Source organism: Pseudopodoces humilis, chromosome 4 (genome assembly GCF_049639895.1).
Source record: "Pseudopodoces humilis isolate 2021_Gansu_Grassland_sample_001 chromosome 4, ASM4963989v1, whole genome shotgun sequence".
Taxonomy (NCBI): Eukaryota; Metazoa; Chordata; class Aves; order Passeriformes; family Paridae; genus Pseudopodoces; species Pseudopodoces humilis.
In genome coordinates, this window is record NC_142203.1 from 58,892,482 (window position 1) to 58,914,866 (window position 22,385).

General features: G+C 38.8%; 1 protein-coding gene across 3 annotated transcripts in view; it reads left to right on the top strand.

Annotated features, from left to right (window-relative positions):
• PDE4D (phosphodiesterase 4D) overlaps positions 1–21,867 on the top strand; it is a 280,542-nt gene extending 258,675 nt beyond the window's left edge. For all 3 annotated transcript variants that reach the window (XM_088054344.1, XM_014260454.2, XM_005531843.3), the window contains 2 exons: positions 10,462–10,574; positions 21,005–21,867. In XM_088054344.1, coding sequence (XP_087910470.1) covers positions 10,462–10,574; positions 21,005–21,052 — 161 coding nt within the window. In that variant the 3' untranslated portion in view covers positions 21,053–21,867. The remainder of the gene's footprint in view (positions 1–10,461; positions 10,575–21,004) is intronic.
• The last annotated feature ends 518 nt before the right edge of the window (positions 21,868–22,385 follow it).

Sequence of the window (22,385 nt, forward strand, 5' to 3'; positions counted from 1 at the left end):
GTTACTTTTGGACATACACTGCTGATCTATCTCATCTTCACTGATAAATTGCAATGATAAACTGAATAAGCAAGCTTCTTTTGCATTGAAAAGGATGCTGTGAGTTTGGGTTGCCCTCACAGGAAGTATTTTAAATTTGCTTCTTTCAAGAAGAATGTCATTCACCCATCCCATCATGCATCTTCTTAATCTGTTCTTTCACTGTCTTTATCAGTCCTGTTTAAAATTACTTGCCAGTTTATGGAATACCTGATTTCAAACTATCACTTTCCTCTTTCATGTTACTCAGTCTGTCTTCCCTCCAAAAACAATTTGAAGTAGTGCATTTTTGCAACAATTTAACAATGAACTGCAGTCTGTAAAATATAAAAGCCAAAAAAGGTTGTAAAATAATATAGTTTAAAAATTGTGTTTGTCTTATTTTTCAATACCTGCATTTTAACTAATGACTCATGACATTTTAAATGCCTATGCTTCCCTGAAAAAATTTGAAAGACTTACATTTTGTTTGGGTGAACTGATTTCAGCAGTAACATGTAGAGGAGCTCTGCTTCAATCAGCTGCTGATGCTTTAATTCTTCAGGAGAAAAGTGGTATTGGCCCCCTGATCTCAGGGCATTTTTATTTTGATTTTAAAATGCAGTCTCTGGAAATGTTGAAGTCCACTCCTGAATTTTCTTACTGGGGCTAAAACTGTTACTTTTTTTTTTTTTTTCTCTTCCTTTCCTTCCTTCAAAAAAATATTTTGATCACTTCCATGGTTCAATTTGGTGTTTTGTATTTTAATTAATATTACTTGATTTTTTTTTAAATTCTGTTTTGATTTTTACTTATTATATTCTTTGTCTTTTATATTGTCCTGTGGTTTGACAAAAAGCAAAATGAGAAGAAAAACTATACTGATCAGTTGCAGGCTTAAAAGGGGAGAACCTTCCTACTTATCCATACCAGAAGAACATTAACAGAATAAAATACTAGGGGAGAAGACACAGGGTTTTGATTTCTACCATCTAATCCTGCATACATCTTTTGAGTACTACTAGAATAAGATTTTGAGTATATATATTATCAGCTATGCTAAAAACAAGGAAATTATAAAAATATTTATGACAATAGTAAAAGATCCATTAGAATTACCCAACTAAAACCAGAGTTTATCTACCATCTTAGTCTTATAACTTGTAGACAATAGGATTATTCACTTCTTCAGCATTGTCGTGGAGAAGTACAGAATTTTACAAGAGATGGAGGAGATATCTGTACTTTTTTTTATAGTAAGGATCCGATTCACCACACATTCACTGGGAGTAATCTGTCAAGAGTATCCATTCAGACAAGAATTTCACATTTTTCCATTGTCATTAGTAGGGCATGAGAGTCCAGTGATAAGGAATGTGCTTCTAACCCAAAGGCTGATTCAGACACCACTTGACCTGGGAACAAAGTTTTAGAAACTAAATAAATATTGAAACTAGAAGAGATGTTTACCACTTGCCTCTGTTCTTAGTTTAGGGAAGAGTGTGAAAGCGTAGTTTCTCTGTGCTGTGTAAATACAACCCAACTAATTGTGTGTGGAGGGAAGAACAGTTTCACAAAAGGAAAGAAGGAAACTTCATTCATGCTACTGCCCTTTCTTCTGCTTTCAGGAATGAAGATGATTGAAGTTGTATGTTCTTATATTTCTCCTTTTGCTTTGTTGGAAAGAAAGCATTCTTACTACTACACAGCAGGGGCAAGGCTGAGAACTTTCCTCTCTCCTGCAATATCTGAGGTTCTGAGAGAAAGCCTCTATCTGCTCACTCTTGCCATCATTTAAGTTAGTTTATCTTAGCAATATCATGCATCTCTATTTCAAATTAGAATTAGCACCAAAACCAGACATTTCATAGTGCTTCCCTTAGAAAATAGGTGTGTATTACCAACAGCCACCTCCTAACTTCTGAAATCACTGACCACTGCCAGCTAAATCTGATAGCAAGGTAGTGATTTATTAAATTTATTAGGTATAAGCATGCAAAAATAGCAAATTTATAGAAGAGCCTATTAACACCATCTTTAAACAAACAAACAAACAAAACCCCACAACATGCAGTTTCAGTGCATTTCTTACTAGGCACCAGAGAATTTATATGAAGAATAGCTAAAGTGAATGCCTTAGCTCATGAAAAGTTTTCAGTTTTCCCACTGTATCAGACACCAGGAATTCTACTCAGGTAGATTTCAGGAATTTTTTTAAACTTTGGCATTTATATTTTTTTAGTATAGTGTGAGCTCAGTCTGCACCATTGCATGTCAGGAAGTTCAGCAGTCAAGTCAACCACACAAAGACACAAAAGCTTAAGGAAAACAGACTTTATTTGCTTTGGTACTTGCAGATAACTTTTATTTTATTCCACAGTGATATATGAATGTGTATTTGTAAAATTTTTGAAGGACAATCAAAACCAAAAACATATATTAAAATTCTTTCTCAGATGGAACCCCTAATTTTCACATTTCAGCTTGATCTAAGCAAGTTCCAGTTGATAATAAACATTTTGCTACAGCACATAGTTTCTAGGTTTTGGAGCTATCAACATCTCAGGCAAAACTAATAGTAATCTGCTTAAAAGTGAAGTTGATGATTTCTAATGGGCACTTTTTGAAAAAAAATTGAGTTGTTCTTTTTTGTTCAGATTATATGTCCTAAGAAAGCATGAAAACAAGACTATCTTTTTAATAGTGGAAATTTTACACATTTACATTTAATGATTTGTATTTCTTGTTTTCATCATAATGTCCATAGTAATATATATGAAATGAGCTCTTCAGCAAAATCCTGATTGGAACAGTGTAATATCCTTTGATCCCTTCTAGGACAAAGACTATTACAGAACTGCAAACATGGCAGCATGGCCATTTGAGCCACCCACTTTTTTACAAAAATGGCTTTTATTTTTTTAATTGCTAATTTAATCAGAATGATTGGAGCTGAAAGAGACTTCTGAAGGCCATGTAGTCCAATCCTGGCAGTGCCAGCTGGAGCAGATTGCCTAGATTATGTCCTGATGGCTTTTGAAGACTTACAAGCATAGAGGCTCCACAGAACACAACTTGTGCCAGTGTTCAGTCACCCTTGCAGTAAAAATTTTGCAATGTTCAGAGGGAACATCCAGTAGTTTATTCAGAGGCCTGTTGGCTCTGACTTTGTTCCACTTTGAAAATCTTTCACTTCTCTCATTATGTTGATTCAACAGCAGATACCCTTCTTGGAAAGATACTGGCTTACAGAGCAAACTGATTTGAGGATATATCCTCTCCACTAGAAGAAATATTTTTTCTATGATACAAAAAATAGATAAGAAAGCAACATGAGAAATGCATCCATTATCGATTTGTCCACCAGAGAATAGAATTGACACAATTCTTTCACAACTGTTGGGAGAAAAAGAGATTTTAAAAAGAAACAGACCTTTTCTCAAAATGCAGTTTGTTCAGGAAAAGAAAGCAATACAAATACATTAAAAGGACATTGTGCTACTTGAGCTACTTGAAAATCAAGAGCTTCCCACTTTTTCTTCATTTTGGGAAATGTTGATTGCTTGATGAAAAGGCTTACTTTTTTTTGCCAGTAGTAAGTGACTGTGGTCCTTCTGGCAGATTCTTACAGGCAATGGAGTAAGGAATGTCTTAGTACTTTACCAAATTGGTCAGAAAGGAAGGGAGCACTGGGAAGGGATGGATGGTGATAAAAGAACATTCATTTGGCCTTGATGAATATTTGATAATAGCAAAGAGTGGATTTAAACATTCACACTGCAAAATTTTGGTGCGTTTTTTCATTGAGGCAGTAAATTATTTGAATATACTGTCTATACTGAATGCATGTTTTTCTGCTTGGCTTTGATTGAAGACACTTTTGATATTCCACCTTACTATGGCATCTTAAGACTGTTTGTTTAGATGAATTTGCAAATAGTTCATACTGAAATTCTTCTAGACTTTGGGGCAAATTATATCAGTATGAGTAACTTTGTTCCAGACCATTTTTCCAAGAAATACATAAAATTACTATGGGAAAAAAAAAGCCAGCACACGTTAGCAGTCCCACACAGAGAAATCAAACCATGTAGTGAGAGCCTAATGATAACAGTTCTTTATTTAAAGGAATCAGAAGTGCTTTATTTACTCTAAACTAACTGTTACAGGCCTGTTCCAAGAGCCCAGGAGCTTCTTCCTAGATATCTGCAATGTTCCTGTTAACTGGTTTCATAACAATATAAACACATACTTTTCATCCTTTTGCCCTTGACATAGAGTCTTAGTACACAGAGATATTGTTATATGAGATATTTGGTTTGTTCTAAGACCGTGAGAGAAATAAAAAAACTTTTGTTTCAGGAACAAAAGTGTCTTTTTCCCTAGATCTTCATTTAATGTGTGTTTTGCTTGTACAATTCTTTATGCATTCTGTTTTTATTATGTAACTATAATAAAAAAATTTAACAGGTTGAGCATAACTGGACTTTATGATTTTCCGCCTATTATATCCTGATAAGTATGAACATCCTCATTTACAAAAAAAAAAAAAGCTTGATTAGAACCTCTGAGGATTTTTTGAAATTGTAGTTGTAAGAGAAACTGAAAATCTTGGTTCTGCAATTCTGTTGCTCCAAACTTCAAGCTTACAGTAGGCTGAAGAGCAAAAAGATGGTCAGAAAATTCAGGGATGATGTCCAGGGTCTGAATCTCACAGTAGATCATAGAATCATAGAATGGTTTGGGTTGGAAGATCATACACTTCTAAACTCCCTGCCATGGCCAAGACCACTTTTTACCAGACCAAATTGCTCAGAGCTCCATCCAGCCTGGCTTTGAACATTTCCAGGTATGGGGTATCCACAACTTTTATGGACAACATGTGCCAGTGCCTCATCACTCTCTCAGTAAAGTCGTCTTCCCGATACCTAATTTAAACCGATTTTCTTTCAGTTTGAAGCCATTCCCCCTTTACATTCACTTGTAAAAACTTTCCATCTCTCTTGAAGGTTTTCTTCAGGTACTGGAAAGCCTCAATTAGGTGACTCCAAAGCCTCTTTTCCAAGCTAAATTATCCCAACTCTGTTTTTTCTCATAGGAGAGGTGTTACATCCCTCTGATCACACTTGTGGATCATGCTTGTGACCTCCTCTGGATTTGCTCCAGCAGTTCTATGTCCTCTCTTTACCAGCAACCCCAGAGATGGATGCAGTGCTCCAAGTAAAATCCCACCAGAGCACAGCAGAGCAGAGGGGCAGAATCCACGCCTTCCCCTCCTGCCCACACTGCTCTTGGTGCAGCCCAGGACATGTTTGGCTCTCTGGGCTGTAAGTGCCCATGGCTGGGTCATGTCCAGCCTCTCACCCACCAGCACCCACGAGTCCTTCTCCCCAGGGCTGCTCTCCATGTGTTCATCCCCAGCCTGTGCTGATACCACAACCTAGGATTACCTCAGCCTAGAGGCAGCAAAAGCACTTGGTCTATTAAATCTCATGGAGCTCCCATGAGCCACATGTTCCCAGCTTGTCCAGGTCCCTCTGGATGCATCCATCTTTCAGGTGTGCCGACAGCACCTCTCAGCTTTTGGTCATCAGCAAATGTGCTAAGGGTGCACTCAATCCCTTTGTCTGTTCCACTAATGAAGATATTACATAACTCTGGTCCCACTGAGGGCACCACTTGCCACTGATGTCCATTGGGACTTTGAGTCCTTGACCATGACCCTCTGAATGTGATCATCCAACCAATTACTTATCCATCTAACAGTCCACTTCTCAAAGTCATCTCTCTCCCATCTAGAGAGCAGAATGTTGTGAGCAACGATACCAAAGGATTTATGGAAGTCCAGGACATCCACACCCCTTCCCTTGTCCACTGATGCAGTCAGTCCACTAGAGAAGGCCACTGGATTGGTCAGGCAGGACTTCTCCTTGGTGAAGCTGTGCTGATGTCTCAAATCACCTCCCTGTGCCATAGCACAGCTTCTAGGAGGATCTCTTCCATGATCTTCCTAGGCACAGAAGTAACCCTGACAGGTCAGTAGTTCCCAGGGTACTTACTCCTTTCTATCCTTTTTACAGATGAGCACAATGTTTCCCCTTTTCCAGTCAAAAGGACTTCTCACCTGACTGCCATGACTTTTCAAACCCCAGGGAGAGTGGCTTGGTAACTACATCAGCCATTTAGCTGAGGACTCTGGGATGTAGCCCATTGGGTGCCATATTTATATTAGACTTCCTTAGGTGGTCACAAACCTGATCTTCCCTTACAATGGACTTTGTTATCCCAGTCCCTATCCATCTGTCAGTACTCTCAAGAGGTCTGCAAAGATAGAAATGAAGATGGTAGAAAAAATTTGTTGAGTACCTCAGCTTTCTTCTCATCTGTTGTTACCAGTTTATTTTTAATATTGTTTATAAGGGGGTGCACACCTGCTTTGACCTTCCTTTTCTGGTTAGATCTTCATTTCATCTAGAATAGCCTGGAGGTTTTCAGAGCTTCTACCAGCAGTCTGCAGCTCTAAAAGACAGTACACATGCCAAGACTGTCTGGATCACATCACTGTTCGGCAGAGTTCTTCTCTTGCCTCCAAGACACTCCCATTTTAAGGCAAGTGGTCAAAGCCTTTCGCTGTGTGCTTGCTGAGTCAACTCTTGTCCAGTTTCTTAGCATCACGTAGAAGATCTCAACTGATCAGACAACAGTGAAGAATCTTTACTTATTTTTTGATTTTGCTGTTCTGAAATTCCTTAAAATACTGCAAAGATTAGTACAAATACACTATAGTGCTTTTCTACTTGAGTACAAAAGTGTAATATTGCTTTTTGTTCTCCAGGAATAGCAGAACAACCTATATGAAAATCATGAAAAACCATTACATAAAGTGGACACTCTACATAAGTATTGCCATATAGTAATTTTTTCCCTTCAAAATTTTTGAACAGAAATTGTTCCCAAATAATGATGTGAATTAAAGTGCAGCCATCTATGGTGGTGTGTTAGGTGCTGTGCTAAGAATCAAGTCTTTTATAAACACAGACAGAACGCTCTTTAAAAAAATAGCTGTGCAGAGTCAAATGATTATGGTAGAGCTTTTTCTTTCTGCTAGCCTTTCATTTGTTGTTTTTTTGTTTTGTTTTTTTCCTATGTACCATACTGAAAGCTACATATATTGGAATTGCTTGCAATCTTTAAACTGAAAAGAGAACACTTGCTGTCACTTCCTTTTTTTGTAAAAGCATATACAAAATAACATGCAAATTCTTAAAGCACCTGGTGTTAAAATGTTCTCTTCCTCATATTAGGGCCTAATGAGACATAAAAAGAACCTTTGACATTTCAAGATGCCTGTCATTTACAGAAGTTAATCTGTTTTAGGACTTCATCATTGGGGTGTGGAAGCTTGATCATGTGTCTAAAACAAAAAAACCCATTAGTAGATCAGTCCTGGATCTAATTACAGCGCGCTATCTTGGAGGTAACAGAGAAGTCAGAAACAGTGTTGTGAGGCTCTCAAAGCTGCACAGTTGATAATTATTCTTTTATTCTTAGCTTAGTGGCACCGGAGTGTTATACTTGAAAAGCTGTTAACCTCAACATTTTCCACCACATTGTATAACAACAAAAGTGTGGGCCAAATTTAGAGCTTTGGTACTGTTCAGAAAAAGCTTTCCTACGGTTGTTCTGCCCTTCAGAACTGCAGGTGTGCTTGTTTGATGGGTACTTTGCCATCATTTAGAAAACCTTTTATTTCCATTTAAGATTGGTCTGACAGCTCTGAGTTCTAAGAATTATCAGGTGGTGCCAAGTCCGGCAAGTCTTAAGCCTAGCATTGGCCATCAGAGTTTTACTTAGTCCGAGTGGTCAGTCAGGTCCCCACGGCAGTCAGAGACTCTTGAAGTGTGGCAGTTCGAAGTGGGAGATTGTGAGAAGCATCCTGAGGGTGAGGTACTTGTGAGTGATGGATTCTGCTTTCTAATGTGCTTTGAGATGTACTGGGAAGGTGAATAGATAAAGATTGCTGAATAAGATAGAGATTACTGAATGAGGTGCTATTGGTAATGTATATATTTTTGCTAAATAAATAGCAAATTGAGCATTTTATTAGTTTTACCTGGATATTGTATCCCTTGAGTTTATTTTGTTGTTTTCATATTTCTTGGGAAGAAACCTTGTCTACATACTCTCTTAAATACTGGAAGAGATGTTAAGAAGGAAGACCTTGTTAAGAAAAATGTGGTTTCCAGTATCTGATTTTCAAGAATTGCTGTTGGGCAGGCTTCGGGCTAGCAGGAAAGTAACATCATACAAATTTGTTTTACTGTGTTCAAGAACTAGTGATCTGTGATGTGTGTTGTATTATAGACCATCATTGATTCTCTTTCAATAGATAAACAGGCTGGAAATCCTGACTTTATTGGCCAGGGAATTCCTTTGGATGAGACAGCATTTGTAGTAAGTATGCATCTGAATGATAGGGTTTACAATTTAATGGAAAGGGATTTTGTTGAATGTTGGTTGATGTGTTTATTGAAGTGGAAAGCATTACAAAATTTTCATTAAATGGTTCTGCCATTTCATCTCAATTCAAACTTCTTGTGCTACTGTTTTTTCAGATGAAAGTGAACTTTATTCAAAATTGTGAAGTATTTATGCAATAGCCAAAAGAAGTTTAAAAGTTGTGAGGGAACTTGAAGTTTCTGAGCATGTGCTCAGAAACATAAAAAGATACAGGTCTGGTACCCAGGATACTGTACAGCAATGCACTGAGCTGTTTGGCAGTAGTCCATGTTGGGTGTTTTATCTGAAAAGGAGTTTTAGTTAATTTGTTTTCCTGATTTTTGCATGCCTGAGATTTTGAAAATAAGGCTAATTTGATGTGAAACAAGTTAAGGGAGATGTTATAGATGTGAAACAAATCAAGGGAGATGTTATAGATGTGAAACAAGTTAAGGGAGATGTTATAGATGTGAAACAAATCAAGGGAGATGTTATAGATGTGAAACAAGTCAAGGGAGATGTTATAGATGTCCATAACAAGCCCACTGAAGAAACATTTCTCTGCCTTGGTGTAATGTTTGCATGTAGCTGATCTAGATGTGTCCATGCCAGCAGTTTCAGAACTTGATGTTTCAGATACACAGCTTGCAAGACAGGATACCTGGGCTGACACACACTCAGCTCTGAGTTCAATGTTGAGGAGCATTCTTGCCTTCTATTCAGATCTACACTAGAATAAAAAATAGCCAGGCTTGGTAGGTGAGGCTTGCACTTTGTATATTGGATTATTTTTCTAAAATTATTTGCATACTGACAGATTTCCTGTTGTTGGGGAGTTATTGAAGAAGAGTATGTCTTCCTGTCTGTAACTGAAACTTCTGTAAGACAGTTAGTTCCAATTGAATATTAAGCAATTTTGGTTAAACCATGGTTTTCCATAACATTACTGGGTTCGTTTCTCATATTGTGTTCCTATGCCCAGTTCCAAAACTTTTTCATCAGTTCTTTTGTGCATACAGCCAACATGCAATACTTTGTGCCTGCTCTAGCACACACACACATTGGCTTTGCGTTAGAACAAATACGGCTGCAGTTATTTGAGCAGTCCTCTGACAACTGGCTCTTCGGCGGGCCAGCCGTAACAATCGTAATTGTTATGATTACATGTGCTCTTACACCTTTCCGCACGCTCCTGTAAAGGTTAACCCGTTAATTTCTGATGGTGCCGCGGTGGGTAGCTAAGAGAAGGACGGGGAGGACGGCTCAGCAGCTCTACCGGCGGGGTGTGGGTGGTGTGGGTGCCCCCAGCAGCCGTGCCCCCGTGCCGGGGAGAGGTGAGTTGCCGGGGAGAAGTGCGGAGCCGGGGAGAGGTGAGGTGCCGGGGAGAGGTGAGTTGCCGGGGAGAGGTGAGGTGCCGGGGAGAAGTGCGGAGCCGGGGAGAGGTGAGGTGCCGGGGAGAGGTGAGTTGCCGGGGAGAGGTGAGGTGCGGGGGAGAAGTGCGGAGCCGGGGAGAGGTGAGGTGCCGGGGAGAGGTGAGTTGCCGGGGAGAGGTGAGGTGCCGGGGAGAAGTGCGGAGCCGGGGAGAGGTGCGGTGCCGGGACACGGTGCGGAGCCGGGACACGGTGCGGTGCCGGGGAGAGGGGCGGAGCCGGACGCCCCCCGCGAGGGGGCGGCGCTGCGGGGCGGCAGCGGCCCCGGGGCGGGAGGCGAGCCGAGGCAAAGGGCGAGCGGGCCCTGCAGGACCGAAGTTACATGCCCGGACCGCCCCAGGGGCTCGGCAGAGCGCGGCCCGGCGGAGGGGCAGGGCCGCTGCCCGCGCCGGCAGAATGAGGGAGCAGCGCCCGTGTCCGAGCTCCGGGCAGCGGAGGATGGGCGCGCTGGCGCTCCCCCTGAGCCCTGTGAAACTCTTGCCAACTGAGCGCGCCTTTCCCTGTCTTTTCGCAGAGGAGGCCTACCAAAAACTGGCTAGCGAGACCATGGAGGAGCTGGACTGGTGCCTGGACCAGCTGGAGACCCTGCAGACCAGGCACTCCGTCAGCGAAATGGCCTCGAACAAGGTAGGAGCCCGCGGGCTCGGCCCCGCCGCCCCGCTCCCCCCTGCGCAGGCCGGGAGTGGCGGCAGCCGGGGCTGTGCAGGGCCAGAGGGGCCGGAGGGGCCAGGGCGCCGAGCGGCCCCGGGCAGAGAGGCTTGACATGGGCAAGCAGTGCCCAAACGTTGGTTTGGGAGTGGGAGCAGCTTCTGTTGTGGTTTTATATTCTTTTAAATTTCAGTGCAAGTTGTGAAAGTTATGCAGGTCTTGTAAAACTACACTGTTTTCTGGTGTGTGTCAGTTTAAAAACAAAAAGAGATTGCTCAGAGCTGCTGGCAATAATCTCTTCAGTTGCTCTTTCTTTTCACAGAACCCCATACAGAATTAGGGATCTTTCCTAGAAACGGTGTATAAAGTAGCATGAAATGTGATAAAGATAGTTCTTGAGCCCAGAGGAGCTGTATGGTGGATTCTATTTGTAAACAATGACGATGACAGCTCTCATAATGCTATTTGTTATGAAAGAGCACGCTCTCAACCAAAGTGCCATCACAATAGACACCTACATCCAGAGGTGTGCTTCTGCAACAGAGTGCACACTTCCTTCGCATCCTGGAAGCTGAGGATTTGCATTATCTGGGAGCTCTGTGCCAGGATCTGCTATGGTCTGTATGTGCTTTGGTTTTGCAATTTGAGATTAAGTCTCCATGTCCTTCATTCATAAGTAAACTTTCTTTCCTGATTTTGATTTGCAAGGAATATGCAGGTACATTTCTGGAATAGTTATTTTAAGGTGAATTAATAAAAGTGCTGTGTGACTTCAAAATTTATTTTTATATTTTTCATCAAATGTATACTTGAACAGCAACATGTACAATTAGGAATGAGAAGAAAGCTTTAATCAAACAGGCTAGTTTTCCTACTCTTATGTCTGCAAAAGCAGCTGATGACATTTTAGCATCTTTTAACCATTTCAGTTGTAATTAATATTTTAAGTTGGTGAATAATTGTTTTGACTCAGTTTATGCCTTCTTAGCATTCTACTGTCTTGCTTTGACTTCTCTTATTAAGTATCTACTCTTTGTTTATTGACTGTTTTTAAGTTTCTGTTGAAGTGTGCCTGCATGTCAGATACGAAGTATTATTAAACTTGTGCAGTTTAATCCCACAACGTAATATTCCCCATGCTTTTCTTGGCTTTGGAGACTCTTAGCACCAATTTGATCTCTGTTTTAAGGGTTACCTCCCTGGCATTATGATATTCTCAGAACTGCGTTTTCAGTTTTTATTGCAACTGAGAGATCTTGTTACTCAGTACCTATTGTGCATGCATCAGTAAGTTGAAAAGTGAAGAGTTTCCTCGGCTGTTTCAGCACTATATGAATCTGAGACTTTGTTTCCAAAGGGAGTAAGATCCCACCGGCACATGCAACCTGGTCTTTCTTTGCTAACAAGTTTGAACACCTGTTGATTTCCTGACTTGTGGTGTCTGTATAACCATTCTTTCACAAAATGCTTCATTTTCTTCAAGTATTCATTTCTTAACTCCCTATAACAGATAATAATAGGTAATAAATATGCTGTGTATTTGATGCAAAGTGAGGGCAAGCTGTTGCTAGAATAAGTAAAATTAACTGCAAATCAATGTTTTTTAAGTTTTGCCAAACATACTGGCAAAATACGATTTTCACAAAAAGAGGACATTTTAAAAATAAAATTTTATTTGCATCTGTTAGTAGACTCAGAGGTGTTACTGAGTTTGATACTATGTTTTGTTTGCAGTTGTTTGAATAAGTAAGCATTTTCACTCTCTTTTTGGAAATCTAAATCCTTGTATACAAATTTGTGTCATCTTTCAGTGCTCATTTGTGAGATTTTTGTTTTGGTTGGTAAGGTATTTAAAAACAAACAGACAAACAAAAAGAACAACAAAGTGTAAATCTGTGCATGTGAACAATTTTGAATATAAACCAGCAAGCTCATACAATAGTTTCAGGGGTACAGCAAGTTGTTCTAAAGAATAATTTCAGTTCTGATTCAATTCTGATTACTGAAACATACCCATTTATGCATACCTCCTATTATAATATAACTGCAAACTTTGACCTCTCAGTGAGGCATATAGGTAAATTATACTATTTATTGTACTAGCTTATTGAGAAACTGAAGTAGAAAAGCTTTGAAAAAGCTTTGAGAAAGCTGAGAAGATAGACTTCAGTACAAAAGTGAACATGCAAGAGTACTCTGTTCTCTATCTGAAGAGAAGGTCCTGTAAGATCAGATGAGAAATTCGGGAAAAGGAGTGTTGATGGTACAGAAGAACATAGTTTGTCACTGTTTATCTCTTTCTTTTTGTCTGGGTTCCTCAAAGAAACAGCCCACGAGACTGACTGATTGTTGGTGTGGTGTTTTTTTCCCCCTGGACTTTCAGCTACTTCCCTTACTTGTTTCTCTCTTCTTTATTTTGTATGCAATAGCATTTTCATCAGTATTAGTTTTCCATATTTATGTGATCACATGCAAGACATAAGAGGTGGCATAAGAATTGAACTCTGCACCAGGTAAGAACTGTTGCCCATAGTGGAAATGCTGCCATAGTAGAGGAAAAAGCCAGAGTGGGAGCAGTATTTCATGCACTGAATGCTTGGAGTAATCCAGGGAGTGAGTCTAATTTGCAGTCCTTCTCTGTGCAGTGAGCAATCTAAACTGTTGGCTTCATCTGTCTGGAATCCCTTTACTCTTGTAATGCTTGCATAGTACTAGCATTAGCATATCTCAATCCAGGGATATTTATTTTGTTTAGATGCCCCTCATGCTCAATTAGCAGTAGTCTATGACATGCCAGCCCATGGCTTTGAATGACAGAAAGTGGAATGACGCAGATAATTGAGAGGATGTACTTCTCCCAGCTTAAAATTGATTTAGGCAGTAGTGACTGGGTGCTATCCACAACCTCTGGATGAGCCCCAGCATGTAGTGAGACTAAGAGTAACCCAAAATCTTTGCAAACAGTCTGTAGGTCTGTTCTGTAGGTAGCCTGCTGTGATGCTTGGCTGCCTACATTACATCAGTATGACTGTAATATCCAGATTATTCCCCATTTCCCAGCCATACCTGTGATAAAAAGATTTCCAAATGCCTGCAGACATTGCATGTGAAGTAACAGATTTCTGGTGCACACACAGGCATAGTTTGTAAATCAATGTGATTTTGAAAGGACACATTATGTAGTTGTATTACCACTTGTCATAGTGTTGTTATGAATCTTACAGTACTTGGTGTTTTCTTAAATTGCTAGCTTCTGAAATCGGGTACTAGCAAGAGAAAGACAGCTTTTTAAAAGTGCAGAAAGTTTGTCATCTTTGTTCTCCTCTAGAAACCCTTTAAAGTTTTGACCAGCTCCAAAACAAATTAATTAGAAGCACCTTAAATTTTGAAAATTGACTAAAATGTCTATCATTTTTGGAGAACTGTTTCTGGTTTTCTGAATCACGTACTCTTAATGTTGTCTCATGTCAATGGACTGTAGTATTGTTGTGTTTTTCTGAGTAATGCTTTCTTGAACAAATAAAAATAATTTTAGGAAATAGTTTACAAATCTGTGTCATTAAAGATAGGATCCCAAAGCATAATTAAATGCCACTGTTTAGCTATTCAGATTTCCACAGATCCTAACCCGTATCAATTTTTGCTAAACTGAATTGTGAGTAATATCTCCTGAAAAATACCAGGTTTGGGAGGCTACTAGCTTCTTTATTGTCATTTCCTACTTTCAAGAGAGCTGCACTTTGATGTACATATACAAGCAAATGATATTTTAAAATTTCCAAGTTGCAGAGTGATTATTTTTTGCTTTTTTTCTTTTTAATTTTCTTTTAATTTTAATTTTAATTTTCTTTTTTTTTTTTTAATGAATAGTACCCTATTCTTTTTTTTTTCCTGCTAAATAAGATTAAAGAAAAATTTAATAGATTCTAGATTCTCTGGGAGGAGAACTGTGTTCTTTCAGCATACAGTTTAGTACTACCTAGTTTACAGTTCTGAGAGTTATTCTGCGATAGACAATACCCAAATTAAAAATTCCATTAATAAAGCTATAGCAACTGCTGTGTGTTAGACAGCTTTATTTGTAGACTAGTCAAACATGAAGGAGTATATATAATGAAACTTGTTTGCAAAAGTGTATTTTCACTTCTGTAATTGTGATTTTGCAAGCATCTCTTGTTTGGTGCTCTTATGTGTCTAAGTATCTGGACTTAGACATGGGAAAAGTTTCAAATGGAATCATTTTTCTGTCAGATGTAGTGGATGATGGTTTTTTGCAGGATTTGTTAATAACTGGTAAAGAGCAAGAGTTTATTGGATGTTATTCATATGGTACTTCTTTCCCACTACAAGTGCAAGTGAATACCCTTCTCCAGGAATCTCTTTCAGATATCACAGCCAAGAAATTTTTTATTTAATTTAGTTGGACTATGTTAACTACAAATTTACTTTTTCAGTATGAAATTCCTTATAATTGTCCAGCTTGTATACCAGTATATGCAAGTGCTTACAGCTTAGAGTAGAAATCTATTTACAGGCAGTTACTAGTGCTAGTTACTTTCTAAAAAAATTTTGAGATTTTTTTTGGTGATTCGAAAATATCCAAAGCACCAATTTTATCAACAGCTAACATCCAAAGACTACCCTAATGTAACATATGGCTTATATTTATAGTCCTGTACTTGTTACCCACTATGTACAGTCAAAGAATAATCTTAATGATACTTTATTTAAAAAAAAAAAAGTGTAAATATTTAATGTAAACCAAAATGATACTTGAAGGCAACTTGAAATCTGTTCAGTTGTTTTATTTTTTTTTTAACATTTCCTCTTCTGCTAATTTGAGTTGGTTTGTAATCACATTTTCTTGCTGCTAAAAAGTATTTTTCTTTTCAGCACTAAAAAGCTCACACAGGGAATGGGGAGCTGACTAACATAATAACTGGGGAAAGAGTGAGGCTAAATTTATTACATAGGTGAAATAATGGACCATATGTAAACCCTAAACAGCTTCAAACAGAGGTGCTGTGTTACCTTCACTGTGTTTTCCCAGGAAAGCCCCGCTGCCAGCATTCCAGCATGACCCTCTCTGAGGTGAAAAAAGCAGGGACAGAGCCCCTTGGCAGCTCCTCACAAAAGCCCCCACTGAATGGAGAAGCATTATTGTGTTACCCCAGGCTGACAGTAGCTCTCTGAGTTTACCCAGGCCCAGAATAAATGGAGCTGATGACAGACTGACTTCTGATTTAGTCAATTCATCTGTTTTATCTTTGTCTTGTTCTGTGAAAAAGCTTAAGTGCTGTAGTGGCCAGTACTTTTGTATAGTCCTAGATAGGCTGTGTCTAGAACTAATCAACATGACTCAGTCTTTTGTTAACAGACTAGATTTTAGTGTTGTCTTTTTTGTGTTCTTGCTTCCAGCTTTAGAGTTGGGTTCATGGCACAGTAAGGAGCTTCTCTTCAGAAATTACCTTTTTTATGTAAAAGCATAATTCTTTTGCAATGGTTTTCCCAAATGTAGAAGCTCAGCCAGAGTAAAATTGTCTCCTCTGTCACTGCCACTGGTTAGATTGACCTGTTTCCAGTTAAGGGACAAGATAATATGTCATATCCACTTAAGAGGATTCACTTGGGTTAGCTACTGTACATAAAAAATAAGTACTGGAAACATAGAAGTAGAAAAGAAATTTGTTGTTTTGATGAGTAAATATAGGGCTTGTTATGTGACAGTTCTCTTATATAATGTCTGGCAATGCCATTGCCTTTGATTGGCTGACATGATAATTTAGTTCTTAAAATTCTTAAATTCTCAAATTAGTCTTAAATTCTCAAATCTCTCAAAGAAAATCTGAGGATTTGGTTAGCTCTTTAGAGTGCTGCTTGTGATAAAGATTGTGATTGAGGGGCTGCTGTTAGCAAGAAACTGCTTGTTCAGTGCAGTTTGGGAAATTTTTTATTCATTAAAGATTTCAGTTTGTACAGTGACAAAGTAAAGGCATACTGATAAGTGGCAAGCCTGAATTTTAATTAATGCATACTTGTATGGCTTCCCCAGTTTTGTTGTCCTTTATAGCAAAAGGAAAGGGCAAAAGTATTGTGGAGGTAAGGAAGGACTAGTTTTCTAGGAAGACTGCTCACTTTCCATTCACTGAAGCCACCTCTGGGCTTGTGTATAGTTCCCTGTACACAGTTTTACTTGCTGTCATGTAAGACTACTCATGCTTCTGGAGGGCAGCAGACTTGCCCTTGCATAACTGCAGTGATGAGTGAAGTGTACATATATGCATACATAAAAAGATAAAGGGAGATAGCACTTCACATGCTATACATGCAGTACAAGGATGTGCTGCAGCAAGATAAAGGGTGAAACTTGCTTTCCTGCAGATGGTTTGCACCAACCCCTCCTTATCATTTATGGACACCTCCATCTTCTCAGAAACAAGTGGATGGAGTTGTGGTGCCACTTCAGCTGTGGCTGAATCTCTTCTGTACAAGTCCTGCTGCTTGCATAGGGGCTGTGGGGCTGCTGCCAAATGAGAAAAATCATGAAACATAGTTTTTCTGCTAGGATAGTGAAGTAAATGTGGTGAGTGAGGCTCAAGGCAACTGAGCTGTAAGCAGCCCTTACTCCTTGTGTGCATACAGGGTGGCTATCACTGGCCTCCTTGGGGCATGACAAGCCGGCAGTTGTGATTTCAAAACATCATAAATCTGTGGTGGGGTCAGCCCCTTCCACTTATTTTGGGACTCTTCTCAAACAGAATTGTCATGCACAGGCTATCCAGTTCTGCACTGGTGGAAAGGAGCCTAGAGTTCATAGACATAACAGTTGATAGAAAGAACACTTGTATTTCAAGGCTCAAAAATAAGATAGGAACTCTTAATCTCACAGATCCAGTTTGCATATTAAATTTTAGAGGAAAAATAAGTTTTTGCATCTCTCATTTGCTGCTTTTTGAAAGGTCCTGGGTGTAAGAGATGTGTAAAAGAGGCATTATGCCTCTCTGAGGGTTGCTATATTTTAACAGTTTTCTGCTTTTTATCTGTTTCTAAGATGGCAGAGCTTCCCAGTCCCTAGTAACTTGATAATTTTTTTCCATAAATATAAACAAATGATCCATGCCAACATACAAACAGACCTTTTTTGTAGCCACTTTAATTATAGGAAATACTGCAGTATGAAAGATTCTTTCCTTTAGCATAATGGGACAGAAGAATACAGACAAAATGTTACAGATTAAATAACTAGGGTTTAATGTGGGAAAACAACATTTTTTTCAACCACCATAATAACAGATTTTAAAACTGTTAATTTTTTTCCAGGAGTTGAATTATTTAGGTAAAATACAGACATCATTGTGCCTTTTTTTGTCATTTACAAGTTTTTCCAAAACTTACTTGGAAAGGTTCATCATGAGCATGAGTATCTAAGATCTTCCTTCTTAGTAATAAGGTGGTATTCATGAAAACTGAAAGTTATGAAAAGTATCTAAATACTTGTGGCTCCTTGTGACAGTATTTAGAGCCAAGAATGCTGTCATTGTATTTCTGGTAGCATGCCGCTTTAGTCAATGCTAGACTGTAACATACGAAGAATTTAGGAAAGCAGTGGCCATTTTTTTATTTTTTGTTTAAATCAATTTTGTGCTTCCAGTTAGAGGCAGGTTCTATTATTATGTGAAGTTTTGATACAACAAATGTGGTACTTGCTGAAATGTCACTTCAAACTTCATCTCATAAAGACACTGTACTAAGAAACTGTTCTCCTGTTTCAGTTGTATTAGTAAGGGTTTTGGTATCAACTGCTAAAACTTTACATGTTTAGGAGACTCACCAGGATTAAATATGTTGTAGATGGGTATTTCCTGGTCTGTGATTTTTTTTTTTGTTTGTTTGTTTGCTTGCTTTTTAATAAACTGCTTTTTTGGTAAAAAACCCAGTTTTTTAATAAAGCTTATCTCAGTAGAAATTTGTTCTGGTTAACTCACAGCTGGTCCCTATGTGAGTTTCAAAGATGAATCTAGGCAAGCTAAGGCATGATGGAAAGTGAGCAGGTCAGAGGTGAACCTGCCCTGTGACTGCCCTGTTCTGTGCCTGGTGGGCATGATGTGCTGCGACAAGGGACCACCACTTCATCTGGGTCTTCAGGCCAGGGGGACACTGCTGTGCTAGGGCAAGTCCAGGTTCTGCCTGTTGTTCTCTCTGTTTGCCTGCTCCAGGTGTTGGAAAGGAGCTGCACAGACTATAGTACCATCTCCAATCACCAGCAGTGGAGCAACACTGAACCAAGCTAATTTTGTTTCTGATTCTCTAGAAAGAAAATTTAAACAGCCTGCTGCTTTTATTAAGTTGTAGTCCATTAATATATGGCCCGCTGATGAAAATGAGCTGATTGAATACTTGTATAAGATCCCACAGCAAGACAATACCATCAACTAAACCTTCCACTCAGAACTCCAGTAAGCCTGCTGGCTTATGCAAAATGAAGTCAATGTTAATTTTGTTCTGGAATAAACAGCCAAGCCTTACAGGAAATACATATGGTTAACTGAAACGTCCTAACCATCTCACTACATCAGTCACATTCCTCAGATATGTATGTCCAGGAGTATTTTTTGATCCATGTAAAGATGTGTGGCTTTTAATTGAATTTGTTCACATGATTTAGAGGACCTGTAAAAGCAAGCACTAAGGTATTTAAACCAGGTTATCTGATTTGTGTTCAAGGTTGACTGTAGAGCCTTAAAGCAGTTGTTTTACCCAGGGTTACAGACAACTTCACGCTGCCATCTGACATACCAATATTTTCATGAACATGATTTTTGTGATCAGAATTAGCAGTTATAGCAGAGGTGTCTTTTCCTAATGACCAAGAGTAAAATGAGTAGCAATAATGATGATTTACTTACCATAAATAAATTTTAAGAAGAGGACTTCAAACTGGGTAGTTAGAATTTTATAATAAAATATTTTATAATAAAATATGGTTCTCTTTTTCTGTACATGAATAGATTCAGAACCCCTACACCAGTTGGTACTTAAAAAGTTATTTCAGTTACAGGGACTAGATATGAAGGCGTCAGATATTTTTTCCTACTCTTTCCCAATGTAGTGGTTTATACTGAGCATTGTAAAATATAAACGGAAGGGTTATTTTATGTAGGAACAATGACTTTTCATTATATATTGCCCCCTGCCCCCTTTGGTGCTTCAGAGGATCATCGAAATGAAGAGCAATTTTTAGAAAGTGAGGATGTGATTCATGTGTACTTGCTGGCACAAGGAAACAGCTGATTTTTTTCAAAGCTGGTCAGAAAAAAGGAAGGATAAACATCATAGGTTTCATTTAGTTTATACTCTTCAGCAGCATTTCTAAAAACTTCACCCCTGGGATATGGAAAAAGTACTGCAACTCCAACGAGTGGAAGGCACAGTAGAGCTTAGTGTAAGAAAAAAAGAAATAGCAGGACAGTGCTCTTTCACTAATAGAGTAAAAAAGGGTCTATGGAAGAGAGACAAATAAAAAGCAGGCTGCTGGGTAGACGTTGTGAACCTGAGCATCTTTGAGTATGTTTTAATGAAAAATTTCCAAGACAGACTAGAAAACTGACTGTTTTTGCACACGTAATAATGTTTTGAGTAGTTGATGTGTTTGCCAAACTTTATTGTCACCATGATAAGTAATGACAAATACAAGGAACATTTGAATTTGTATTTTTAAAGATTTGATAAATTTAAAAAAAAAAGTTAAAGTTGCTTTGTGGTTCTGCAAATGATTATGGAAATGTCCTGCTGCTGGCTTTACAGGTGGTTGGTGGTGTTGAGTATGTCAGCAGTAGTGTGATGCTTGGCTGTTGCTGGTAAGCTTTATGGCCACAAGAGTGGCAGAGGTGACTTTGTTACCTCCTATACAGTGGGGACATCCCGATACCTTAAAAAAGATGGGTAGCATGAGTGTCTCCAACACTTCGATTTTGGCTGTGCTTTCCCCATGCACAAAGGGACCTCCTGTAAAAGTACACATGAAACAATGTTTTCAGTTTGGTAGCTGGGGTGAATGAAACATGACATAAAATAATTGCATTTGAAGGTTAATTATGAGCATGTTTGTAAGGATGTTTCTTTACTCTTGTTATTTGAATTAAACTGCTCACTTCTTTGAGGTCCAATACCAACATCTCAGAACCAGGGGGACACACAGGTACTAGAGACCTTGCAAAACACAGTGTTTATTTTGCTTTCTAAACCTGTAGTTATCTGGGATTGTTCCTTCTTACCCTTAACTCACCCCTGTTCAGCTTCTGCTGCCACATAGAACTGGAACTTAAAACTACTTCTGCAGCCTAATCCAGATGCATTTCTTGCATGAGATGCAACATGTGTCGAAGCAGACCTTGTGTTTGGTGTTGCAGGGAGAGTGCTCGGATTCCTCTGCATTTCTGCCCTCTGCTGCTTGCTGATCTCCTCGGCAGAGGGTGCCGGCTCCTGCTACTGCTGCTGCTGTGAATGCTCGCCCTGCTGATCCAGGCACCATGATAGGAAGCGCCTGGGCCTTTCCTAAACAAACAGGTCCAGGGGAAAAAGTGCAAGCCTGACCTATGCTGTGGCCAAAGCAACAAGCAGAGATGAGGGTGCCATTTTGTAGTAAATGTAGGCTATTGTGTCTCAGCAAGAAGCCAGAAAGTGTCCTTGATGCTTTTACAAAGCTATTCTGTGTGTACATGCCAGAGTTTTTCTGCTATACACTGCTTGCAAGAAAACGGCTTAAAAAACAAAAAAAATGAAATCTGTAAGAGTGCCTTTAAATTAATTGTTGTTTGCTTGCAGTGAAAGTTTTAGCTGTAAAACCTATAAGCATGTGTTAATGTGAGGAAGTTTTCCTCAGTGAATATCTGTTTGGCTACATAAACTTTAAAGCCCAGCACTCAGATTTCTCAGTAAAATTACTTTATTTTTCCTGTACTCTGAAGCATGGCCAAAGTTTTGAGTGCCTGAATATTGGACCCAGGTAAGACTGCATTTCAGAATTTGGTAGTTTTTATCTCCCTTTCTTACCTTCAATAAAAACTGATGCACATTTTCTATCTCAGATGGATTTTCTTCATCTCTTTTTGATTGTTGCTGAAAAGGTTTCAGGATGAAGAAATTTTTTATATTTAACCAGAGCCTGGCAATTCTAGCACAGCTTTCAGAACATACATCTATTTAAAAAATGCAACAACTAAATTTTAAATACAAGATGATAAAGTACTCTAAAAATTTGTTTAAAAAACAAAGCTTGGCATTTGGAGGCTAAAAATTTTTTATTTTTTTTTTTTTTGTGGTGAGGAATATACATCTGTAATTTCATCTTTATTTCCCTAGGCCTGTGAAAGATAGATAGGTTATAGGAATGACAATATAAAATAAAACTGCTCTTGGGATAAAATAAATCTGCAGGAAGAAAAAGAGCTTGATAACTATGTTGTGGTGTTTTGTCTTTTAAGCTAGATACTATTCTTGTGCTCATGTGTCTTTTAGATTGTGTAGACAAATATCTAAATAAAAGCATGCTGATGTACATAGGCAGTTTTGGTTTGTTCTTGAAATTGTTATCAGAGCTTGAAAAATGTCCCAGTTGTAGAAAACTAAAGCGGCCTTACTGATCAGAGGCAGAATGAGAGGACAGATGGTGAGTTTTAAATCTTATTACAAACTGTCATTTCAATAGTGTGGCTATGTATGAAACCGTGCCTTAATTACTCTTGAGGGAAGAGTTTGTTTTTGCTTTCTTTCTCTCTTTCCCTCTTTTTT